Raw genomic sequence first — 26,237 nt, 5'->3', positions numbered from 1 at the left:
AGATTGGAAGAAGGGTTTCCTGGAACCAGGAAACAACAGAGTTGTACAAGGAAGAGTACGGAGCACACGTCCGGTCACAGCTAGTAGCAGCGTTGAGATGCACGGGGCCGTCGGGGTGTGGCCTCTTTATAGAGCACGCTGTGTAGAATGCAAAGACTGGTGAGCGGCATTCTGGGTTTACCGCAATGTTGGTAGTATCATGGAGTGTAGACCCCGACGTGTCAGGGACCAGGAGGCCCAGAAGGGGCAAGTTCGATGGTTCATGACAGCATGCCTCCTCTGAAAACCCGTCCCGCCGGGTTTGCCCGGGTGTATGAGATGGAACCTTCTGAGTAACCTGGGGGTATTTAAGTTTGAGACCCCAAGAGGTTCCCAAGTGCGTTCACTGGGGGGATATCACTTCCATTCCACCAGGTACTGGAGTTGGCCACGTCTATATCTGGAATCACAAATTCTGGAGACCTCATACTCCAGTTGGTCAGTACTGGGTTAGGCCGGAGGTTAGTTCGAGAGGTCTGGACGTAGGGCTTCATTAAGGATGTATGAAAGACTGGGTAGATTTTCTTCCAGGAGTCTGGTAATTTGAGTCAAAAGGCCACTGGGTTGATGATTTCCTTTATAGGGAATGGCCCATAATACCGGGGAGCCAATTTATTTGGTCACAGATGCCGTGGCAGCAGCTTTGAGGGTAGCCATACTTTATCCCCTATTGAGTAGTAAGGGCTCGGTCTTCATTTGGAGTCCGCATACAGGTTGGTCTGGGTCCTGGCCTCGTCTAATTGCTCTTTGGCTTCTCTTTGTACATTAATGAGTGTTTCAATCCAGGAGTCGACTGTGGGAACTGGTGTAGGATGTGGAAGGACAGTAGGTAGAACTGAAGGATGGAATCCATGGCTACAGAAAAAAGGGCTGGTCTTAACGGCCGAATGATCCGAGTTGTTATAAGCGAATTCAGCCACTGGTATTAAAAGGGACCAATCGTCCTGGACCTTGGTAGAGAAGCAACAAAGATATTGTTCCAGGGTTTGGTTTACTCGCTCAGTAGCTCCATTGGTTTGGGGATGGTAGCCTGAGGAGAGGGCACGTTGAATTCCTAGTATCCGACAAAGGTGCTTCCAGAACTGAGAGATATATTGAGGCCCTCTGTCCGATATGATCTTGGAAGGGAGTCCATGTAGTCGGAATATGTGTTCTAGGAAAATTCCAGCAAGTTCTGACGAGGATGGCAATTTATACTGGGGTGTAAAATGAGCCATATGAGTAAACAAGTCAATGGTGACCATGATGGTTGTGTATCCCCTGGAAGGCGGTAATTCCACAATGAAGTCTGTTGCTATGAATTCCCAAGGCCTTGTTGGTAGTGGAGGTTGCTGTAGTAGACACGCCGGTCTTTTGCTGTCGTGTTTGTTTTGATTACAGACAGAGCATGCCTGAACGTACAGTTGTACGTCAGCTTTCATTCCGGGCCACCAAAATTGCCTTTGTATTAGTCGGAGGCTATTGGTAATACCACGATGTCCGGAGTAAAGGGTATTGTGACAGAGGTTTATTATCCTTTGTTGTAGTGTTTGTGTTGGAATAACCAAGGCGTTATCTTTGAACAAGTATCCATGCTTAGTCTTCAAATTCCACTGGTTCTTGCCCGAGATGTCCTTCCAGAAATCAGAGGATTGAGTTTTCATGCGGACTTCATCTAGGATACTGGTTGCCTGAGCTACAAATATTGTATGGGGAAACATCTTGGGAAACGTTTGGTCTTCAGGAGGTTCATAGTCAGGACGCAGAGACAGGGCGTCAGCGATTATATTTTGTGTTCCAGGAACATGGTGAATTTGGAATTGGTATTGGGCAAAGAAGGCCCACCTGGCCTGATGGCTGTTCCTGCATTCCAGGGCCTGTAATACGTGGAGATTTCGATGGTCCGTGTAAACCTGGACAGGATGTTTAGCTCCTAGAAGTAAATGACGCCACTCGGTGAAGGCTTGACGGGTGGCTAGCAGTTCCTTTTCTAAAACCGAGTAATGATTTTCACTGGGGGTCAATGTCCGTGAAAGGTAGGCAATAGGGTGTTCTAGTCCGTCATCGAGTTCCTGTTTCAGAACTGCTCCGATGGCATAGTTAGGGGCATCTGTTTCCACTAGGAAGGGTCGATTTATATCAGGTTGAGCCAGGATGAGGGCTTGTGTAAACTCTGTTTTCAAGCGATGGAAGGCCTTCTCCTGGGCTGATGTCCAATGAAAGGGAGTATCCTTCTTCAACAAGGCAATTATCGGGTGAACAATTTCAGAGAAGGATGGTATGAACTTTCGATAGAAATTAGCTAGGCCCAGGAAAGACTGGATCTGTTTTACAGTGGTCGGAGTTGGCCAGGATAGTATGGCTTTAACCTTAGATTGATCCATTCCTATGCCATCTGGGCTAAGGACAAATCCTAGATAGTGAACGGTGGAAACATGAAAAAGGCACTTCTCGGGTTTTGCTAGAAGCTTGTGCTCACATAGTCGTTGTAGTACTGCCTTAACATGTCCTTCATGCTTGAGAGGGTCCTTAGAGAATACCAGAATATTGTCCAGCTATACGATGACGAAGAGAAACAGCATATCCGAAAACACCCGAATCATAAAGCGTTGGAAGATCGCCGGAGCATTAGCGAGTCCAAAGGGCATGACCAAGTATTCATAATGACCAAAGGGTGTTCTGAAGGCTGTCTTCCATTCGTCTCCTTCCCTAATACGGATCAGATGGTAGGCACCCCTGAGATCCAATTTGGTGAATATTACGACTCCTCTTACGGCTTCCAGAATGTCTGAGATCAAGGGTAACGGATAACGATCCTTAAGGGTGCACTTATTTAGACCTCGATAATCAAGACAAGGTATGAGTTCTTTGGTATCTTTCTTAGGAACAAAGAATAGTGAAGCTCCGGCTGGAGATTTGGATGGGCGTATGGTTCAGTTTTCTAGGTTAGTATCTAGGTATTCACGAAGGGCCCTTTTCTCGGGTTCAGACAGAATAAACATCCTTCCGAAGGGGATCACAGCTGAAGGTTCGGTTTCAATAGCACAGTCTTCTGGCCTATGGGGTGGTAAGGCTTGAACAATAGCAGAAGAGAACACATCGCTGTACTCCTGGTAGGCTTTAGGAACCTGGACAATGTTGGAAACCGTGAGAGGACCTTGCAGGGTTGTTGAACGTCCCTCCGATGGTGTTGGAGAAGGATCCAGGAGTAGACAATGAGACATGCAAAATTCGGAACCTAGGAACAAGGAACCTGCTGTCCAATTGATGAATGGATTGTGTTTTTGTAGCCAGGGCATTCCCAATACCCTTGGGTAATGGGCAGATTTTATGATGTCAAACTTTATCTTCTCTCGATGATGGTTTATTGTAAGCTCGATTTCCTTGGTCTGAAGAGTTATAGGTCCAGAAGAGAGAGGCTTGCCATCAATTGCTTCTGCGGGTTGCAGGATTGTCCGGGATTCGTAGGGAATATGGTGTTTAAGGACCCATTCTTGATCTATGAATATTCCCATAGCCTCACAGTCCACTAATGCCAGAATGGGGTAGATTTCCTTTTTGGATGGTGATAGAAAGGTCTGTAAAATTACCAGAGTTTTGTCCAGGAGAGTTCAAAGATGGTGTAGATGTGGAGCCTACATCTCTCTCCCGAAACTGAGCTCCATCTAGGATCGTGAGCTGGCGTTTCCCGAATGCCTCGGAGGGGATATTGGACATTCCCTGACTAAATGCTTGTCCGAGGCACAGTACATGCATAAGCCAGTATGGATCCTTCGCACCCTTTCTTGTGGGGATATGGGTCCACGGAAGGCCCCTAGTTGCATGGGTTCGGGTTCGTTTGAGGGGACAGAAGGATCTTCGGATTTCAAAGAGGTCTCTAAGGGGTGCTTCTGGAGGGGTGACTTGGTCTTCCTTTTCTCTGCCTACCTTTTTTGGATGCGAAAATCAATCTGTAGAACAAGATCCATAAGTGCCTGAAAAGAACTAGGACGTGCCACCCTGGCTAATTCATCCTTGATATCTTCATTTAGCCCTCTTCGAAAGAGAGTGAAGCAAGCTTCAGAAGGCAACCCGCTTCTTTAGCCAGTTGTTTGAATCGAGTCACATATGTGAGCATGTCCTGAGAGCCTTGCCGGAAATCAAGTAAACGTTCTTGAGCACTAAAGACCTGTTCTGGGCGGTCAAACATGGTTTTAAGTGCTTGGATGAATCTGTCATAATCATCCAAAAGGGCATCTCCGGAATTAACTAATGTGTGGCCCAGGCTAATGCGTTCCCGGAAAGGTGTGAAATGATAAAGCCCACTTTAGCCCTGGGTGTAGAAAAATAATAAGGTTTAAAGGTAAAGTGGACCAAACAAGAATCCAGAAATCCGCGGAGGGTTTTTACAGAGCCATCATATTTGTCGACAATGCCGCCCAATAGCACACTGTCCTTTGTGGCAGAGTCGCGGGATAGTACCAATTGTTTTAACGCGGCGTTCTCAGCTTTCAGGTTTTGTACTTCGGTGGTTAGTTCTTGCATGCCACGCATAAGATCCTGGATGGCCGCCTCCATGTCTGTATCGACTTTGGTCAGGTGGCGTCTCAATCTGTCACAGGTTTCCCCCTTCTCACCTGTTTTCGTTGCCTGATGACTTCTTTAGGAGGAGTCTTCTTTCGTATGGTTCGGGTCTTGTACAAGCCCGCTCGGCCGTCCTCGGCTTCCAGTGTTCGTTCAGCTTCGATGTCCGGGATAAAGGGAAAACTCCAGGAGACTCAAGAAAGGGAAAAGAAACACACAGAGGCGGTGCAAGGATTCCGGGAAGGCTGGATAAGAAGGAGGAAAGGTAGATTGGAAGAAGGGTTTCCTGGAACCAGGAAACAACAGAGTAGTACAAGGATGAGTACGGAGCACACGTCCGGTCACAGCTAGTAGCAGCATTGAGACGAGCGGGTCTGCGGGGGTGTGGCCTCTTTATAGAGCACGCTGTGTAGAACGCGAAGACTGGTGAGCGGCGTTCTGGGTTTGCCGCCATGTTGGTAGTATTATGGAGTGTAGACCCCGACGTGTCAGGGACCAGGAGGCCCAGAAGGGGCGAGTTCGATGGTTCATGACACCCTCTGCCTGTTGTCATATTTCCTTTATTCTTCTGCCCTTTCTTCTTTCTTCTGTTGTCCCTCCTGATACAGCTGTTCTCAACGCTGTCGGCTGTTCCTTTTCTGCTCATCTTCTTTTAATCTCTTTCTCGTTCTCTGTCTTTCTTATCTTGTTCATCTCAATCTTCCTTTTGCCTAACTTCCTCAATACTTTTCCCATCTAATTCAAGCAGTATCTGCCCTCCCATCCATTCATTCTGTATGAGCGTGACCTCATCATTTTTTGCCTTTTCTCCTTTCCATCTCTTAATTTCTCGTTCAATCTCTGTCATTATATTTCGTCACTCACCTTTCCCTTCCCTCTTTTGTAAGACCTTAAAGATCTCCTCTTTTCTCTTAGTCTCCTCTGGCTTGTCATCACTGCTATAAGCAGGCGGTTCGTATATTGGATTACAGTACCCTGTTGCAGCTTTTAATTCCTTCATTGGGTACAACCCTGCGCTTTCTGTATCAACACTTTTTGCTTCAAGTGAGCCAAGGGGAGCAGAAGGCTCGACACCTTCATCCTTACACTGATTAAGCATCCAATCCTTAGGTGGCGGATCCTCTCTCTCTTCCTGATACATTTTCCAGAGCTCTAAAATAGCTAACCTCTTCTCCGATATTTTCTCCGTGTACGCAGCGTGCAAGTATGTGGTCATGTGCTGCAGTACCACTTTTGCCAAAGATCCACCTTGTGGCCATGGCATGAACATCTTATCTGCCGTGCCTTTGACCCATTCTGCACTATACTGTTTGAGCTTGGACATGTGCTTTGGCAGGTATTTACACAGGTGCATCAAAGGAGTAACATCTTCCATTGTGACAAGTCTCAATTGACTGTCAATATTTACCGGTGTTTTACAAAAGAACACATTTTTAGAAAAACAACAAATATGAGCGCGCTCTAACAAATCGCCGCTCAAAGCCTCTATTTTTCAATAGTCTCAATCTGACCTTAAATCGGTACCGACAATTTACCTTGGACAGATGCTATATTTTCTCAACTTTTCTCAATTCTCTTTACAATATCGTCACACTTTGACACCTCAAAAACAGACATATAACAAACAGACAAACTATGCGACTCTTTACATTAATCCCCAGCGCTCCTTGCTTATCTCTGCCCCTAAATATACCTTGATCACAAGGTGTAAGACATTATCTAACAGGGACCTGTCCTCTGTGGCACCTACTTTCCTCCAACTGGAGTGTATAATGGCTTCTACTGACTCCCTTGAGCCAGGATTTTTCGTGCTTTTATCTCTTATACGGGCTGCGTTTACACTTAAAAACAAACCCTGTTACTTTTCTTAACTAACACAATCCCATCCCTTCAGTTTGCCATTCCCCTCAGTCTACTCACCATTCGCTCTTTCAGCTCAAGACCTTCGGTATCGAATCCCCTCTTCCAATCTGCCACTTTCACCTTCCGTCCGCTCGGCGCTTGTAGAAACTAGGAGGGATTTTGTGAAAGAGGGACCCGTTCCACCTGCATTGATTTTCTTGCAAGTTTTCTATATCGGCCGCTCTTCACAGGAAACCTTGTGATCTTCCGGCTAGATGGCGAGGGCACTTGATTGTCCGAAGTGCTGAAGTCTAAGATTGATGGGTCTTGTTTTCAACAATCCGACATGCTACCACGTGAACCCCGGGCGGGCTCTTTAACTAAAGGAAACATGCCATACTATGGATCGGACAGAGAATGACTTTTCAGACTAAATAACAAGACCCACTCAGGAAGTTGGCAAAGGACTCTGTTTTAATGTCAGTTGTCTAAAAAGGGAGCACAATGGAAATCAACGGATGTCACACAGCATAATCTCAACAGTTTATGAAAATCACACTTTTATACTAAAAATGTATCATTTGTGACGTCATACTACATGGCAAGCTAAAAAACCTATGTGGGACTGTGGTTGGCTCAAGGGGGAACATCTAAGTATACTTTTTATATGGGATAGGATTGTGATTGGGGCCTTTATAGTCAGGTAGCCCTTTATAGTCTAGTAGCCCTCCCCAAGTGCAAGCCATAGTGCAAGTCATCCTTGATGGCTACTAGAAACACATTTCTTTGGCTCTCAAACTATAAGGCTCTTGGTTATACGGCCTTCTACAATTGGTTGGCATGCGTGTACCCTTTTGGAATATTCAATGCTCTAGCAGCATGTAAGCTGGTACCCCAGGTGTTGGTGGGTGAGCCTGACCACGTCTCCCCACCCAATTAGCCCAGTATCTCTCATCACTCATGCCATCTGCCATTAATTCTGCCTTTGAACTCGGTCTTGAAGTAGCTTCTCGCCTCTGGGAATAAAGGGGAATATAGGCACTCGTATCTTCAATGTGGCTCCCCATGCTCTTCATCTATTTTCATCCTCCGCTCACGTGATCAGAGACCGTGCATTTGCCCCTATTCTAGCATTTAATAGTCTTTAATGAAAAAACTTGGCACCCATGATGTTCTTTCTTTTCAACTTAACAAGGGATGCCTCGGCTTCTCACGCCTACTGTTCTTCGCAGATGACAACCAGTTCTTGGCTGCTTTCAGTCCTTGAAACCAAGCCAGGCAACCTCTTCGGTCTTGCTTCGAGTTTGAACCTTTTCTTTGCTGTGACACACATAGCCTTCAACTCTTCTTCTACAGAGACTCACTTACTAAATTGTATCATCGAATATCCAGAAGTCTATATACATATATGTTTGGAGGCACTGCCTGCAGTCTACATACTACATATAGCCAGCCTTAAGAATACTTAGTCTACTTGCATTGCAGCATCTGTACAATTGTAAAACGACTTGTGTTTTCTGAAGTGCTTTTCACTCGTACAATCTTCACTCTGCGCATAAAAGCTTACTCAATTCTTTATTTCGACATTAGTTTATAGATAGTCTACACATCTTCTCCTTCGACCATTCTTCTTAGTGCATCACTGCCGCCTCTTGTGACATCATCAGACTTTTTCTTCCTTATTCTCATATTCCTTCGAGAGCTGCTTCCATTTGATCATCATTTCTTCGGGGGTATGTCATATAAGGTCTTCTTAATGGATACCTTGTTTCAAAGACCTTCCTCGGAATTGTCACAGTTACTGGTATCAAACTTGGCACAACCTCTGGTTTCCAGCACACAGGTAGCAGGGGGTGGGACTACCTGTAGAGGCATTTCACTCCTCCTCTACAATGGTATTGGCAGAGACCGAATGGTAACTGAGAGTGGAGAGGGTGGATTGGCATGGATGAGCAAGTCAGGGAGACTGCTGATATTGAAGGAAAGGATATGAGGTGGATGTAGTGTGAAAGCCCATTCAGGGATAAATGGAGGAGATTACCAACTGAAAAGGTGAGCATGGGGTGTCTCTGTGGCAACTAATCTGCATCAACTAAGAAGGAGACACAGCGATATTACCCAAATTGTTCGTTTACAATTGTTCGAATTAACAATTGACCAAATTTAAAGGGTCACAATTGACCTTTCCACAATTTACTGTATATATATATATCGGTTTGGTAATATATATATATATAAGGGATTTTGGGGGTTTGGCGCTGGGTGAGGGGTTGTGGGGGGTTTCCCCCCACATATATGTTACAATTGACCTTCACAATTCGGTCAATTGTGAAAAGGTCAATTGTAATTCGAACAGTTGTAAAACGAACAATTCGTATACAACCGACACAGCAGCATGAGGAGTAGGTGTACGCCTGGAGAAGAAGATCTGTATATTGGCTATTGCTGGGAAAGCGGAGGTGCCATTTATGATAATTGAGAAACCACTTTCCCTGATCATGTGTCCTCAGATGGCAAATATTAGTTAAGGTTATCCAAACTGCATACTTGAGGGGGATAGGCTGGTTTGTGAGAATTAAGATGGGGAGAGCAAAAATATACAGCCAGCCTCACTGCAAGAAAGGAAATGGCTGACAGCAGGGGGTAATGATAAACCCATTGAGAGGTTTTAATTGGGAGTATAGATAAGCAAGATGCACCTGCAATGAGGAAGGTAAGTGGTGGGAAAGCACACATGAAAATACATAATAGGATGAAATGTGAAAGAAGTGACTTTCACAGTGAACACTTTTAAAAACATGTTTAAAAAACAGAAACAGGACCGGCTCTGTGGTCATACATTGCCCCAGCGTGGAAATAGGTGGTACAAGCCTAAACTGTGAAGCCCATTCATTGGAGGTTGTGAGAGGTGTGAAAGGACTGGATGGCTGGATAGGAAAAACACAATACAAATAATCATCACCAGGATTGCAGGCAATTCAGAAATTTCAGAAGTTTGAAGGTTTCAACAAAGTAACAGGAGAAGCGATCAGATCAACAGAACCATCCATCAAACAAGATGTAGAGTTTTTACTGAAGGAAATTAAGGTTGTACGTTCAGAAATGCAACTAACCACGAAATAATTGAAACAAAGAATGTTCACAGTAGAAGATAGAGTGGAGGTGGTGGAAAGTAACCAACTGCCAGCAGAGGCATTGGAAGTGAATTTAAACAAGCACTTAAAGTCATTAGAGAATAATAAAAAAAGAACATGCGGCTGAAGGTAGATAATGTAGAAAACTGCGAAAGACGCAATAACAATAGGCTGTGGGGAATTCTTGAGAAGGATAGAGAGGCCAATATCGAAGCGGAAAGGAAGATGAAAGATATAGTAACACTAATTTACAAAGATCGGTTTGTAAAATAAGTGACATTTGAGAGAGTACAATGAGGGAGATGCCCACCAAAAGGACCCATGTCAATAGTTGCTAAGTGCCATCACTGTAAAGACACAATGGATATACTGGCGAAAGCCAGGAAAATAGGTATATTGGAATATGGAGGAACTAAAAATAAGATTTTCATTAAACAGAAAGAATGTAGACTATTTACATCTTGGTTAACTGAAAAAGATATAAGATAACATTGGGTCTTCCCTTTCTGTTGACCTACAAATATAGCGGCACAGAATACCATTTGTCAGATTAAGAAAATAATCAGAGCATACTGCAGGAAGGTATTGAACACAATATACCACAGGTGGAGGTCAGTTGATGAAAGTGTTGGGATCGAAAACATTTAGAAAAGTGAACACCCCCTAATGAGAGCCATAAAAGATGGTATACAAAGATATAAGTTGAACAGCTCAGGTGGAAAGAGTGTATGTGAATTTGTAAGGGGAAACATAAAGTTGGTAAATAAATAAAACCAATTTAAGGGGAGAAGAAAAGGTTTTCTGAGTTCAGATATGATAGAAATTGTGCATGGAGGATTTGAAGTATTGAGAGGGCTACAGTGGAATTGGATACATTTGCCTTAATAAAACTCAATGGCCCTCATTACGACCCTGGCGGAAAGTGACTGACCGGACCGCCACAGCGTAAATAGCGTTTCCGCCATTGCACGATGGAGCAAAGTGCGGCCCATTCCGACCCATCGGGCACGAGCACCACGCCATGGCGGAAGTGCAAAGTCCGCGATGGCGGAAATGACCCCAAAACGGCCCACACCGCCGCCGTACGGCGCCCTAGGTGCAATACCGCCACCCATCTTAGCGGACACCGCACTGAGCGCCAACCGGAAAGTACGGTGACCGTAAATATACGGAAACGGAAGTAAAAACATGGTCCCGGAACGGGAAACATCACGCCGTACACCTATAAAACCACAAAATCCACACAACCACTAAAAACACTACCCTGAGACACATCCCAACCCGTCATCCACCCTAGTGTAACCAAGAAAAATGGGAAAAGTAGCGAAGAAAGCATGCGACCGCAAGCGGCAGGTCCACTTCTCCCGTGAGGAACTCACCGTACTCACAGAGACCCTCCAGGAGAATGCTGCCGCCGTCTTCTCCATGCAAATGACCAGGACGGCACTTGCGAACAAGAAGGCCATATGGGCCCTGGTGGCACAGCGGGTAAGTGCGGTGGGGACCGCACCCCGCAACCCACAGCAATGCAGAAAGCGATGGGACGACCTGCGGATACGCGTCCGTAGCATACTTTCTGCCAACCGCAACATTGCCACAGCCACCGGGGGAGGATCGGAATCACCCATCAAGTTGACCCCCTGGGAAGAAATCTGTGCCTCCACCATTGGAATGGAGAGTATAGAGGGAGTCGGAGGGATGGAGAAAGGAGTGCAGACATCCGAAGAATCCGGTAGGTGGGCCAAATAAAACCATGCCAAATCCACAATGTCCAATCATGTGAATCACCATGTGTCCACATAGCGCAACAGTAACACATGTCCAGGAGAACGTCCACACACATTGGCCTGACAGCGCACTTTAAAACGCACAATAAATACATAAATAATTAAAAAACCCAAAAACACCCTCTACACGTGCAGCAGGCACACCCTAACTGCAGGCTGCCAAACAACTGCACCCTCACTCCACACACAAAAGAAAGCACCTCCAAGGCCCCGACCCAAATCACCCTCAGGTACCACCCCAATGCATGTGATACATTGCCATTCCAATTCCCACAGACCCATTAATAACGCTCGCCCTCCTTTACTCCACCACAGGGTCCGATCCAAACGACGAGCTTCAGGACACCCCTACCAGCACACCTGCAAAGAGGGCCAAGACCAACGGCCAAAGACCCTCCACCTCAGCTGCACGCATCATGACACGGCAGCAGCACAAATCAAGTGGCAGCACAGAGGAGGGAACTCCAACAGGCACCCCAGCAGCCAGCATGCCCACACCACCACCACCACAGGTCCCCCCAATGGATGCCACAGTAGGCACTGCTTCTGGTGGCAGCAGCACCATAGGTGACACTGCATTAATGGCAGCATGCTCCGACACAGAAAACGGGGATGTCGAAGTCAGATCCATCCATGACCTGTCCCAATCCCCCTGTCTGTTCCATCCCGTACACCATGAGGATACCACGCAGGGGCACCCACAAGACGACGACTGGCCATCCCCCACAAGCCCTGTGGCAGGGCAACATGAGTCGAACAGCCACTCTGTGACACCACCGCAAATGGCCATGGCCCAGCAGAGGCAACAGTCCCTCGACCAGTTAATCGTGCAACAGCAGCAACTGGCCACGCTCCTCAAGGACCATGCCGATGAATGTGGGGGCACTAAGGCAGACATAGAAACATCAACTGAGACACTTAGGGCAGAAATGGAGAGAAGTACAGAGACACTAAGGGCACAAATGGAGAGTAGCACCGAGAGCCTGAGAGTCCAAATGGAGAGAAGCACCGAGAGCCTGAGAGTCCAAATGGAGAGAAGCACCGAGAGCCTGAGGGGGGAACTGCATGCGACGTCCAAAGACGTATGTGCCGAACTTGCCGCAGTGCGCCGTGTGCTCACTGAGCTCTCACAAACCCTTAGGGACATGCATGGACGTGAGCAGGCAGAGACATCATCCGTTGCAAGTTCCGTCCAGGGCAGCCCCCAACGTAGATCTGGGAGGAACCTGCACTCCACAGGCAGGGGTGCCCCTGATACCCGCAGAGGGGGCTTGCAATAGCGACTGCCCACTGGCAATGAGCATCTCTGGACACTGGTGTTCGGGGGGGAGGTAGGAGGGTGGAGGGGGGGTGTTGGGCTCACTTGGGTGGCGGGTCGATAGGGTGTTCAACATGATATCACATATGCCATAAACAATGCACGATCAACCAATGAGATGTGTGGACATTGATCTTTGTGTACGAGGCCATCATAGGCGTACAGTCCATATTGTGCATGTACCAGACACACACAGTGCCACGAGTCCCGTGTCCATGTATCAGCCACCAGGCGTGAGTGCTAGAAGCATGCATCTATGAGATGCTGACGAATGTCACGGCCCTCCTGTGCCTCGCAGACTCCTTGAGGTGCTGCTACATCCCCACCCTCATCATGACCATCTTCAGGTGCTTGCAGTTCTGTGTCAGGGGGCATGGGCACATTTCTACGTACGCACATGTTGTGTAGCATGACACATGCCATCACCATCTTTGCAACCTTCACATGGCGGTACAGGAGTGCCCCGCCAGACCTGCTGAGGCACCGGAAACGAGTCTTCAGTAGGCCGAATGCCTGTTCAATGACTACACGGGTACGTGAGTGGGCATGGTTGTAGTCCTCCTCATGCTGGTCCCGTGGGTTCCGGACTGGTGTGAGGAGCCATCTCTTCAGTGGATATCCGGCATCACCTGTATGTGGACGATAAACGAATAATGTGGAATGCCATTGCTACGTACGCACCCCCCCCCCTTCCTGCCAGGTCATTGCCGCATCACATACCCCACATCAGCATGCATGAAATGTGACTCACCGAGTAGCCAGGATCTGTTCCCTGCGTGTCGCTCCATGTAGCGTGGTATTGTAGAGTTCCTCAAGATCATAGAATCATGGGTTGATCCAGGGAATCGGGCACAACAATGTGTAATGATCCTGTGAATGAAATTGTTTTCGGTTGCGGTACTGGGCCTCCATGGCATGTGGGACGACCAATTCCACATGGGTGCAGTCGATGGCACCAATGCAACCCGGTATGCCGGCAAGTGCATGGAATCCCACTTTTGTGTTTGTAATTTCCTGCTCCGAGCGTGGTAGAGAGATGTAGTCGTCTGCGTGCTTCAGGAGGGCATCCAGCACTTGCAATAGTGTCCGTGAGAACAGTGGCTGTGAGATGCCATGCAACTGTCCGACTGTGTGCTGGTAGGTGCCTGTGGCCAGGAAGTGGAGTACAGACACCACCTTCAGTAGGGGTGGGATGGCGGTTGGGCTATCTATCATGCTGACAAGGTCAGCCTGTGTCATGTCCACAATGGCGGCTATGGTGTCCCGGTCCAAACGGTAGAGGGTGTGGATCTGCTCATCAGTGAGGTTGAACGGATGTGCTCGGAGGCGTGGGATTGCGGGCTGCCTGCGTGGTGGTAGTGGCTGTGCTGGCAGCCCTTGCTGGCCCTGCCTTGCCCTCCTCCTCCTCCTGCGTCTCCTCCGTGCGGCCGGTTGTGGTTGGTGTTCGTCTTCTTCTTGGAGTTGGAGTACTTGCAGTGCTATCAGGTCCCCCAGGGCCAACATCGCGAGTCCTGCCGGTAGCATTTCGGAGTGGGTGTGGTTGTGGGAGGAGACTGGGTGTGCTATTTATGTGTTTTCAGGCTGTATGGCCTCCACCTGTGGTGATTCATTCCACCTGTGCAAGCTGCTCTCCCCTTTGGGCGAGCACGTCCCGCACACAACGCTGCAATTCGAGGAATGGCATCTTGCTATTACAATCATGTATTTGTACCCGATGGCAGTGTAACATTGGTTGATATGTTCATTCGGCTATGGTCCCATTGTTTCACATACTATCTTAGCAGTCGCGAACAGACTTGTGAAGGGTCAGTGGAACGTAGTACTCGAGTAACGGTGGACCCTCATGCATCACTGTACCGAGTTTCAACGACGGGCGGGGCGTCCCATTTGTGAGTGAAGGCAGTTGCCATTTACACACACAGCCGCACTAGATGGATTAATTTGTGATTTCAAGCGGCCACAGATGCCTTTTCGACGTGATGTTGCAAATGAGGAATTCGAAGGGCGGCGCTTTCGGTCTTCAGCTAGCGGCGAGGAGATGCCCACAGGTCTGACTGCAAATATAACGTTCTATTGTTCAATGTCCTTGGGACAGGGGCCATGGCGGGGATGCAATGATTGATATGAATAGTTTGGGATGCGCAATAGCGAAGTGGACGATGAGGCCGTACGTTCCCAAATACATGTTACTTCACAACACTGGAATTACGGGCTGGGGCACAGTGGATTATGCAGGCTGCATGACGCACAGACTCAATGGAATTTTCACATGTTATGTGAGTATGGGAACAGGCGTTATCATTACGGGATGAGGGAATGATGAATGGATGCATGGACAGATGATTTGATACAGAGTTTGCCATGTACAGGGCTTCTTGGGATCTGTCCGCCTCCCCTGCGCTATGTGATGCAGGGCTGCCATAGTGGGACCATCGTCTATCTGGCCTTGTTGAGCCCTCCCTGTCTCGACGCGCCTTCAGACACTTGTGTCCATGCACGTTACCAATCCCATCTGATGGATTCTGTTTTAACAGACGCATGCACAGGTACACTCGTTTGTGATGGTGTTTTCACCTCGATATAGATAGTTATGAGTCGCAAGTGGTTTTTGGGTGGTGATGATCCTTTGGAGTGGGCTAGCATGCATATGGCTGTGGATTTGGTGTGATCATTGAAGTGAGTAAATCAAATGTAGTTCTGATGGCCATTCTATTCTTTTTCATTTCATTTGGTTGACAGGTATCTCCTCCCCTTTTGCCACTGCCATCTGTATGCCACTCCTGCAGATGGATTTTACTCCCGACACCTGCTGCTTCGTGTTAATCAGTGGAGCAGCATTACGATCTTATGGGACGATCGCCAATGGGCCACATGCCCTTACGCAGTACTAGTGGCTCGGAGCAACATTTCGGCCTTTCAGCTGGACTAGTGCCTCCCCATTGGGTCGGCCCTGCGGTTCTGGGCGCTTCCATGTTGCCTTTTCGTACGAGAATGTGGCCCTGTGTACCATGAAGGAACAGGGCGTCACACAAGAAGTAGCTGGTCATTTATTGCGGATGCAGCCCACAATGGTGAAATGTGTTTTGGAGTTCATGGCCTAATGGCTGTATGGGCTTGGTGAATTTGTTGTGCATTAAATTTCTATTCTGATATGGGCCGTGTAGCGTTCTTCTTTGCAAGTGATGTGGCATATTCCTATTTGGGGAGCGATGTATTGTGGGGAGATCTGCATTGGGTTCCAGCTTCGGAGTATAGTTGCGTGGTACTGTGCTGGGCGCGTTTGCCTACGAAGCCCAGTGAGGTCAGGGATAAGGGCTGCCAATATGACTGTTTGAATGATGTCATGCTCAGGGGCGGGGGATTAGGTTTTGTGTAACAGATGCCGGTCAGCCAGGTGGATTGGTGGAATGATGTGATTTTCTGAATGTTGCTGGTCACAGGTGCCTGTGTTTGCGTGCGTTTCTTGGTGGGAGACTGAGGTCATGTCCATTGGAATAGCTTCTGTATTCGTGCCATCTGTGCCCTGCAGCTCCCATTGGCCCCCCTTGAGATTCTTTTGTTCGTTGGCATGCATGGGTGACTTGTACATTTCACTGGTTGCATTGTGACTTCATTGCACCTACGGGGAGTTGTATAATGTGGCCAGGGAGCGGTGTACAGGCACTCAGTGGGGCCGTTTACGGTTGATTCGCGATGCCGTACTTCTCACCATGGCGGAATGGTACTTTCCGCCGTGCTTGATGGCGTTAGGTGCATGTCCGCTAGGGTCAGAATTCGCGTACCGTTGCGCCATGGTGGTATTTACGGTTTGGCATGGCGCGCGCGCGCGTACTTGGTGCAGTTAGCGTTGGCGTTCACTACGGTGTCGCTAATGGCATCGTACTTTGCGGTGACGGGTCATAATCGCACCGAGCGCTATTCGATGGCGGTATTGCATTTCCGCCATCGTTTTTCGATTTCCGCCAGGGTCGTAATGAGGCCCAATGGCTCTGTTACATAAGGGTGTCTCCAACAGTATGTATCTGTTTGTTAAAGTGTAAAAAAAAGACCATGCCATGTTTATCCAGTTTTAAAGTGATGCACGTTCTGATACCTTTTATTGGACTAACTGATCATAATATGCAGAAAGGAGGTATCTTTCGAAGCCCACAGGTTTCTTCATAGATGGTGCAAAGTGAAATGATTAATAAAGAGAAAGCTACAGAACAGTCCACTTTCAAAAGAAAGAAAAAGATAGCATTTTAAACTTCAATAGCTGAAGGAAAAGTATGCATGTAATATGGGTCTGGAATTGCTGTCTTACCCGAAAGACTCTTAGAAGCAGTGCTCACATAACAGTTTGACAAAAGTACAAATTTGTGGGTGATAATTTAACTTTAAAAATACTTTTCACATATAACTGGCCCTGTTAGGCCCTGGTGTTATTTTAAAAAGCGTATTGAAGTGAAGGTTTTAAAAGCACATAATTGGAAAAATCCTAAAAATCTAAAAATCCGTGTTGCAGGCTTTGTGTAGTGTCAGGACATTGTAATGATTTCAATGCAACTGCTAGGCGTTCATTGCTGTAGGCATTTCTGGCGGATAGTTACATTTAAAAAACAAAAAGCAAACAAAATCCTTTTCACATGTGGCTGTTAAGTTAAACTCAGACAGTCTTCAAATGGGCCCTTGTAATTTCGTAAAATGACGTGTTATTTAAAAGGTGTGTGAAGTGAGAGGGATTAAAACCATAATTAGTACACTGTGTCAGTTTAATTTTCCTCACAGAGTCAAAAAACTGTTTTGCAGCTTCTATGTATGTCAGGACATTGTAGTGATCTCAAAGGAGCTGCTAAGGATTAATGGCTATGCAATGTGGCACTGCAAAATATGCTCTCATGGATTAACTAGTGCAGTCTCCAATGTTGCCTTAGTATGTCTCAAGCTTCAAAATGGTTTCCTAGCTTTCATACAGTATGGTACATGAAAAATATGTTACAGATTTCTGAACATTGCTGTGTTGGCAGTTATTTTAGCGCATCTAAACCCAACTGCGTGCCCCCTATTTGATCTTTGATGCCCGAGATTTCTATTGTCGATGTCCTGTGTGCTCACTCGTTAATAGTCCTGAACAGTAGTGTCCAATAGCTGTTGGTGAGAGATGGTACTCAATGATTGTCTTCTGACTTTTTTGATGTGATCGCATTGCTGGACACTGGGTTGTAATTTGGCCATAGAGTGTCATAAAACCTATGTCTATGTTCAGACCACTGTCTTTTAAGTTAAGCATCTTCAGGTACTTGAGCTTCCATGTCCTGGACCCAGAATCATTGGATCGACATGGATTCTAAGGTGCCAACCCCAATTGCAGGGATGTGGGGAGTGATGCATGCACGCCAGGAATGCCAGTATAAAATGGTGTTGGAAGATTGCTAGGCAACCTGAGGCGTGTGGCTGTGAGCATTCTGGTTGGCACAGCTTTGGGCAAATGCACTGAAAAAATAAAGCACATAGAGCGGTAGACTTCCTCTTCTTCGCAGCATACCAGCAACAAGAGGGAGATGTCTACTTAGGAGGATAAAAACACAGTGTCAAAAAAGAGCTGAAACTTCCTTTTAAAGAATGTATCCAACATAGACAGAGGAAAGGGAAAAGGAACAAGTCACCTTCCCCTGAATGATCATGTAATTGCCTATTGGCTTCAGCTTCAAAATCCACACAGCTCAGAAGGACTATATTACAGCTCTTAACTAATGGTTTTATCACCACCTTGGATAGATCTTGAAGCTTAGCCAATATCCGTTCCTGCTTAACTGTCAGGTTTTGCACATCAGGGGTCTTATTAAGTCTTAACATTTTCAGATCAGCTACCACCAGATCTTGAAAAGCTTGCAAACTACTACCTCCAGTTATAGGAGGATTACATCTAGACTGAGGTAGTAATTGTATTCCCTTAGTTCATTCATTATTAATGCCAAAATCAGATCAACTCAAAAAATGGTCTTCACTCTGAAATTTGAGTCAGGTCTGTCATTGCATGCATAATAGGTACATTGACAATGGTTAGGTCAGTTCCCCCAGTTTGTGCGGGTGGTTTAATTTTTTCTGATGGGTTCATTGAAAATAATTATTTTAGTTTCATGAATTGGTCAAAATCAAACCTAGTTTGAGTATAATTTAAGGCCATTGATTGACAAAAAACCCAATCGAAGAAAATCAGGCTGTTCTTTAGTCAGGACGTATCTGAGGAAATTCATAATTTGCTTAGATTGTGAGGGAACTGCCTCCTACATCATCCTCCAAAGCATGTTGTCCTGTCTGTCCGTGTTTGATTTATACATTTCCCTCAACCTCTTCCGCTGCCTCTTACTCGTTTGTTGGTTTTTCCAATCCCTGGATAGGATCTGCATCTCCTCTAAAAGAATTAAGGCGACTAGGTGGTTGTTCAATGTCACTGTTCCAAACGTCTGATTCCACTGATGAGGTTGATGGGGGGGGTCATTAGTGGAGGTGGCACTCTGCTGGCCATCCCTAACTTCTTTCCTCAACACATCAAATCTCTTAGCAAATGTAAACACACGCCCCGACTCATAATCCAATTTATCTCATAAAATGTATGTTTTGTTCGTGGTTTGATGTCCTCTTCATAAGAAACCAAATTTGCATCAATGTTTGCATGCAATTTATTGCCCGCCTCAGTGGATTGTACATTCTTGTGCTTGTCCTCAATTTCCACAATTTGAATTATGTAGCTAATATTGTCAAAAAATGTTGCAGAACCACCACTAGTTGCTTGCCCCCACTCTTGGAGCATTGATCGATATTTTTCATTAAATGACAGAGTATACATAATTTGTATCCTTTCAACATCCAAAAGGTTTTGTAATGATGACTCCTCCCACGATTTAGAAATCTCCTTTTTCTGTAATTTCTCCAAATGCTTCTATAGTAATATCTCTTCTTTTTCCTGCACAGTGTTCCCACTAGTGCATGATTTGTGGTGAGACAGACACCTGGCTCTCATCAAAGATTAATAGTGTCTGAGAGTGTCTCGCAGTCTCTCTTGTTGCTAACATGTTTAAAACAGAGGCTAATTATTCGAGCAAAATGGTGCAGCACTCTTGGAAAACAACCAATTATGAACTCCAGGAACCGGGATTAAAAGACCATGGAGATCCGCAATGACATACAGGCTTGCTAAACACTCACCTCGGGCATGTACATGGCCTGCATCCTCGGCGGCACGACAATCTTCAAGCTTTGGAATTCAGCACCCAACATGCCATCCCAGGCTGCAGTGGACGAAATTTCCCAAAGTTCTAAATATACCAAATGTGGAGGATGGCACATCTGTTAGACGATTTTAGTACACATATTGAAGAAGAATGGTTCCCTTTTTAGAGAAATAGTCTACCAAACTGGTTAGAAAAGTGGTGGAGATATATGCAACGCCTGATGAATTAAATAGTCAAAAGGAATAATCAGAAGTTTAAAGGCCCTAAATTAAGAAAGTGTAATGAGTTAGGTCGACAGAGTGTTCTTTTAAATGTTTGTTTTGTTCTACAAAGTGCATGCAGTAAAGGTGCGATGGTCTGGATAGTTCCTTGTTCAAAATACCTGTACTTGTTTGCTGGAGATATGAAGCAAATTTAGGTAAAGGAAAGGGGAGTAGAAAAACAGAAGATACTAAGATGTGAACTTTTCGTCAATTTTCTGGAGCCAGTGTTTTTGTGGTACATGGTTGGTTCTATGCAAGTGAAAACAACAATAAAAATGATATTGAAAAAAGGCACTCCGAGCTTTGGGAGTGATTTGGCATTCAAATTTGATGATTGCCCAATGTTAACATCACAAACATTATGATATGATATGATATGGTATTTGTAACGCGCCTATACACAAGTGTTTCAAGGCGCGACGAGGCAGGGAGGGAGGGAAACAGGGGGAAGACAGACAAACGATCCTACTAGGCCAGGTGTCATTCAGATCGTGCAAGTGCAGAGGTAAGGGGAAAAGGAGAAAGTGCAGGGGGAGGAGGTGGGGGGGAAAGTGCAGTACAAGGTAAGTAGCGTAATAAAATAATAAATAATAAATAATAAATAAAAGGGCCAGCTGGTGGCAAGTGCGAGGTAAGTGCAGAGCAAGTGCTGGGAAGGGGGCTGTAGGGATGCAGTGACAGTCCCACAGTGCAGGAGGAGCCAGGGAGGCAGTGCAAGTGGAGAGTGGCTGGGCCCTGGACCGAGGTCACAGAGTGGCCCAGATGCAGGTTTAGCACTTCTCACAAATATTTGGAACTTTGCGCATGAGCGTCACTGGATTTGAACTTGCCCTCACAATCTATTTACCATTAATTGCTACCTGCCAGATTGCCTACGTGAGAACAAATATCAATAGATCCTCCTTGATCTCTCTTCTGCCTTCGACACAGTCAACCATACCATCCTGCTCAACCGTCTCCATGAAAATCTGGGTATCACTAATCAGGCTTTGGCCTGGCTGACCTCTTTCCTCTCAGATCGCCCCTCCCAGGTCCAACTTGGGTCCTTCCTTTCATCTATCTTCCTCTCTACCTTTGGTGTTCCCCAGGGGTCTAACCTCTCGCCCTGGCTTTTCAACCAGTACCTGGCAACTCTCGCCCACTGCATTGCCATTTTCTGCTCAAATTTCCAGTGCTACGCTGACGACACTCAACTCATTTTCAGGCTGCCCTCTGCCACCTCCTCTCCCTCTCTCATCTCTGATTGCCTAACACCATTCAAGATTGGTGTGCCGCCAATGATCTTTGTCTGAATGCCAGCAAGACGGAGATCCTCCTCATCGGCACACCTTCACCATCCTTTCCCCTCACTCTCCGGCCGGCCTCCCTTGGCCCTCCTCCTACCCCCACCTGCGAGGCTAAGAACCTCTGGGTCATCTTTGACTCCACCCTTTCCTTCTCCGCCCACATCTCTGAGGTCTCTAAAAAGTCAAAAATCCAAATGCACCTCCTCAGAGGTACTCTGCCTTTCCTCTCCTTCCCCCAGAAGCTCATGGTATCCCAAGCTCTGGTTCTCTCTAGCTTGGACTATTGTAACAGCTTCTTTCTAAATCTACCTGCCTCTACTCTCCGCCCTCTGCAACTAATCCAGAACAGGACTGCGAGCCTTGTCCTTGGTCTCAAGCCCTGGGATCGTATCTCTTCAGCTCTGAAATCTCTCCACTGGCTCCCAGTGGATGTAAGGTTTAAATTCAAAACCTTCTGCATTGTCCACAAGGCTTTCTGGGGCCTGGGTCCAAAATACCTTCAGCTATGCCTATGCAAATACCTCCCCTCTCGAGCTCTTCGCTCCTCTACCTCCAACTCCCTCAGGGTCAGTCGTTTTTCTAAGAAATGAGCTGGTGGTAGATCTCTGTCTTCGACTGGGGCCTCCCTCTGGAACAGCCTCCCTGCCACTCTAAAACTTGAGGAGAACCATCTCCGGTTCCGGAAGCACCTCAAGACCTTCCTCTTTTCTTCTACCTTTGCTCCCCCTCTCCCCTGCTGATCTGTTCTCTCTTGGCACCGTGCACCTGGCCACCCTCTGTCCTTTGGGTCCAGGTACTTGCTCATCCTGCCACCCTCCCGCACTGCCTCCGGGCCACCCCTTGCACTGCGGTCTGTATCTGTACCCATACAGCCCCCCCCCTTTTTCTTCCTGCATTTATCAGACCTACCCTGTCTGCTGCCTTAAACCTAGCACTTGCAGATTGCTGGCTGCATTACCACTGTTTGTTGCCTTTATTATTTATTTATTGTTATTTATCTGTTTCTCCTCTGCTTCACACTTTCCACCTCTCCCCCCTTCCATGCACTTTTCCCCTCCCCCCTCTCCCATGCACTTGCACGTTCTCAATGTCACTGGGCCTAGTAAGATCGCTGTTTTGTTCTCCCATGTTCCCCTCCCTTGCCTTGTCGCGCTCTGGAACACTTGTGTATGAGCGCAATAGAAATAAAATATCAATCAATCAAAAAGCATAACAGGCAGGATGAAAACGAAATCCTTCCGAACTGACTTGACTCTTCACTTTTCCTACATTTCCAGATGCATGTAGATGATAGCTGCTATCCTGAACCTCTGACAATCTTGAGCTCATGTGTAACATATGAGTACCTGAACCACATTTACTTTTCAATAAAGGGGAGTCTCTTGTGATTAAAGGGCAAGAACAAATCTGTGGCACAGTTTGCCTTCTTGGGCTTTGTACCATTCCCGACACAAAGAACAATGAAGCTACAATTCCGAGTGTTGCCTTGAATAGAAACAGACCTACAACACCAGTGTGGATAACGGGAAGGGTCCCAATATCTTGTAATTGGCTACCAGCGTAATACACAATCAAAGTCATACGAGTGCTGAACATACATAAGGCCTACATGAGGAAATTAACTCGACTTGGCTATTTTCTCTGTAACAGCAAAGTCAAGTTTAAACTGAAGAATAGTAGAGGCGGATGTGTCAGAGTTACTGTTTTCAAACGGATTCTTGAACACCCATCATCTACCACTGATGGTCCAAATGAAACATTTTATCTTCTGCTACAACTTCACTCTCTGGGAAATCTTTATAAGTTTGCGCTGGCCTTGTAGGAACTTAAAACTACTGTTTCCTGTACAATGGACATTGCTTGAGACAGCATCATATTTAGAGCTTTGAAGAGCCCATGAGGGAAAATCATAGCCGGCATTGAAATCCCTCAATGAATAAATTAATTCAGTGAGTTCATAAAAGCACACATACTAAATAAGAAAACATGGGACCTACTACGAAAATGATTTGCCAAACGAATTTTTAGCCATAATATCTGTATCTGTATATGTGGAAGATTTGATATAGCAAAACTGTCCTCCACCTAGCACATCTAGCCTTAGCTAAATTATATAGTGAAAGGCTTGTTTAACTGTGGGTTTATTGTTTTTAACCTTGATTTATCTTTTCTTTTTTACACAGGTATAGATATCTTATACTCGGGATCTCAGAAAGTACTAAATGCTCCCCCTGGAACTGCACCAATTTCATTCAGTGAGAAAGCCCAGTAAGTAATACTGTAAAAGTGCCCTTGCATTGGACGGATAGATTGATAAGTGGGTGAACAGAGGCTGCTGTTGACATAATGTATGAGCAGATTATGTATTGATTAACTAACGGGTGGATATACGTTGCATGAGTGTTTACAAGTTTTCACAGTGGCTTTTTATTACACATGTACAATATTACACTTGTGCAGCTAAAATTGGGATTTTGCTAACATAACTATCTGATTCGTACATTAACTCGTTTTACTTTCCCAGGAAGAAGATTTTCAACAGAAAGAAAAAGCCACTCTCCCTCTATGTCGACATGGAATGGTTGGCTAACTACTGGGGCTGTGATGGAAAGCCAAGAATGTGAGCAGTTTTGCTTATGCAATTCTTTTCTTCTACCCCCCCATACCCCCAATATGAGAGTGTGCACTCAATATTTCAGTTACTTTCATTAACAAATACTTCATTAACAATTCATAAATAATACTGCAATCCTTAAATTATGCCTTAGTTTCCACTTAAAGGTTAAACTCTGATGATTTTGATGTTTTAGCCTAAACTCCATTTGAACCAGATATGGCTTTTTATGACTAGAACACATTTTATTGTAGCATTGGGAATGTCAAAATAATTACTGTTAGGCAAGGTTGTATGCAGTACCCTTTGGGTGCACTACAACAACCCTGACCTCCTGGCAATAGAAACCCAACCTTTGGTATAGGTCTGCACTACACAGGTTGGTAGTGTGTGGAGCAGCCAGGCTTATCTCAAGAAGGTTCAATGTGAACTGTAGGGGAGTTACACAGAGATTCACAGTGGCACGTATTAAAATAAACACACCCAAGGTTTCTTGATAAAACAATGATTAATTTATCAGTAAAAATAAGCCTTCTTCAGAAGGGAGCAATATATACACCACACAAATATATTTCAAAACACTCACTCCTAAGTTTTTAAATCAGTAAGTAACCTTTTGGGATGGCCCACAGACACAACCTACACCCTCGGGTGACTTCAATAGCAAGGGTGCTGGGGACATTAATATATCACTGTTGCATTTAGAAGAATTTAGGAATTAGGTTAAAGGGTAAAGGTTGTTAGAACCTAGATCACAAATATTCTCAACCAAGCAAATACTTTTGGATCCCCCAACAAGAGTTATTCAGTGGAACAGGCTAAGCCAAATTCAATGAGCAAAAGTCTATATGAGCTGAAGCAATTCTTTGCAGGTAAGTAAGAAAAGTCTATGCACAATGTTTTTAGAAGTCTTTGAAGAAAAAGAAGAATAAATGTTGGCCACAAGCTGCTAGACTTGTAAGTAGTGGAAGATGCAAGCAACTCTACAGCAAGAGGTAGTTTCTCTCAGACTTTACAGTACGTTTGGATTGAAGAAAAAGTGCAGCAGATGACTTCTGATCCTGTGCAGTGCTTCAGATTTCACTGTTCCTGGGCCTCAGTTGTGGGGACAAGAGGGAGGATTCCTGGGGGCTCCTGCACTGCAATGGGACGCTCGCAACTGGCAAACTTCAAACAAGTGGCACTTCAGTGTTTCAGCTCCTCGCGTGTACCGCAAATAGCAACATCGCAGTTTGTGGCTCTTGAGAAGGGCTTTCCTTGCTTCTGGGTCCCACACTCTGTTGAGGGGGCTCAGGCTCGGTCAGTCCTGCTTCCTGGGAGTCCAGAGGATCTTCCCAGAGCTCTTGGCCAGCTTAAAAGCAAAGCACACAAACTGGTGCTCCTCTCCCTGGCTATTCGGTTTCCAGCAGCAACTCTGTTGAAATGCAACCAGCTCCGAGAGGATGTCCAGACTTACTTTGGAGTTGATTGGTCCCACCAACTCAAAGGGCGAAGTTGTCCTTGCAGGAGCTTCTCTGTCGATACAAAAGTGGAGTTTGAGCACAGCAGCAGGGCTTCTTCGGGCAAACCAATGGTCCAGGTGTTGCAGCAGGCGTCTACTTTAAGTTCTCTTCGGATTCCTCCGTCCAGTGGTCGACTCTTCCTTCCAAGCCAAAAAGCCTCACCATTTATGCAGCTTGTTCCCATTCATTCCAGCCTAGCTGTCAGTCACCCAGCAGGGTGGCTGTCCTTGCCGGACAGCCAGCTGGCCAATCACTCATGAGTGCATTCCTGTCTCCTAGGAGACTAAGCACAGGGAGTTTCAGGCACCTCCCTCGCTCCCTGCCCTTGCCAGACACCGTGGAGCCAGAGGCGGGTTTCACTTGTGAAGCCCACCAAAGACAAAATGAACAAAGGGACCAAACCTGGTTTGTCGCGCAGAGCAATTCGCAAGAAGGACATTTCCACAAAGAAATGGCGAAAAAAGAAGACCAGGGCCATTTTGCCAAAAATGACACCCATGGGCGCTTTACCATGGCTGTGGACGCAGCCCGTGGTAAAATCCCATAATGGTAGTAAAAAGTAAACCACTGCCACCAGCCATTCATCGATGAAAGGGTAACATAAAAATGTTACATAAGAAGCTAGACAAAGGGGATACTAAGTAACTCCTCCAGCACCCTATGTGCTATGTCTAGAAAGTTACAAATGTAAGTAAA

General features: G+C 46.0%; 1 protein-coding gene across 1 annotated transcript in view; it reads left to right on the top strand.

Moving 5' to 3' along the window:
* AGXT (alanine--glyoxylate aminotransferase) overlaps positions 1-26,237 on the top strand; it is a 1,153,507-nt gene that overhangs the window by 839,289 nt on the left and 287,981 nt on the right. Inside the window, exons 6-7 of the mRNA XM_069618136.1 lie at positions 23,609-23,693; positions 23,950-24,045. Coding sequence (XP_069474237.1) covers positions 23,609-23,693; positions 23,950-24,045 — 181 coding nt within the window. The remainder of the gene's footprint in view (positions 1-23,608; positions 23,694-23,949; positions 24,046-26,237) is intronic.

Source organism: Ambystoma mexicanum, chromosome 10 (assembly GCF_040938575.1).
Source record: "Ambystoma mexicanum isolate Mex_15411 chromosome 10, UKY_AmexF1_1, whole genome shotgun sequence".
Lineage (NCBI taxonomy): Eukaryota > Metazoa > Chordata > Amphibia > Caudata > Ambystomatidae > Ambystoma > Ambystoma mexicanum.
The sequence above is the reverse complement of the archived record's forward strand: the minus strand, read 5'-3'. Positions and strand labels throughout refer to the sequence as shown.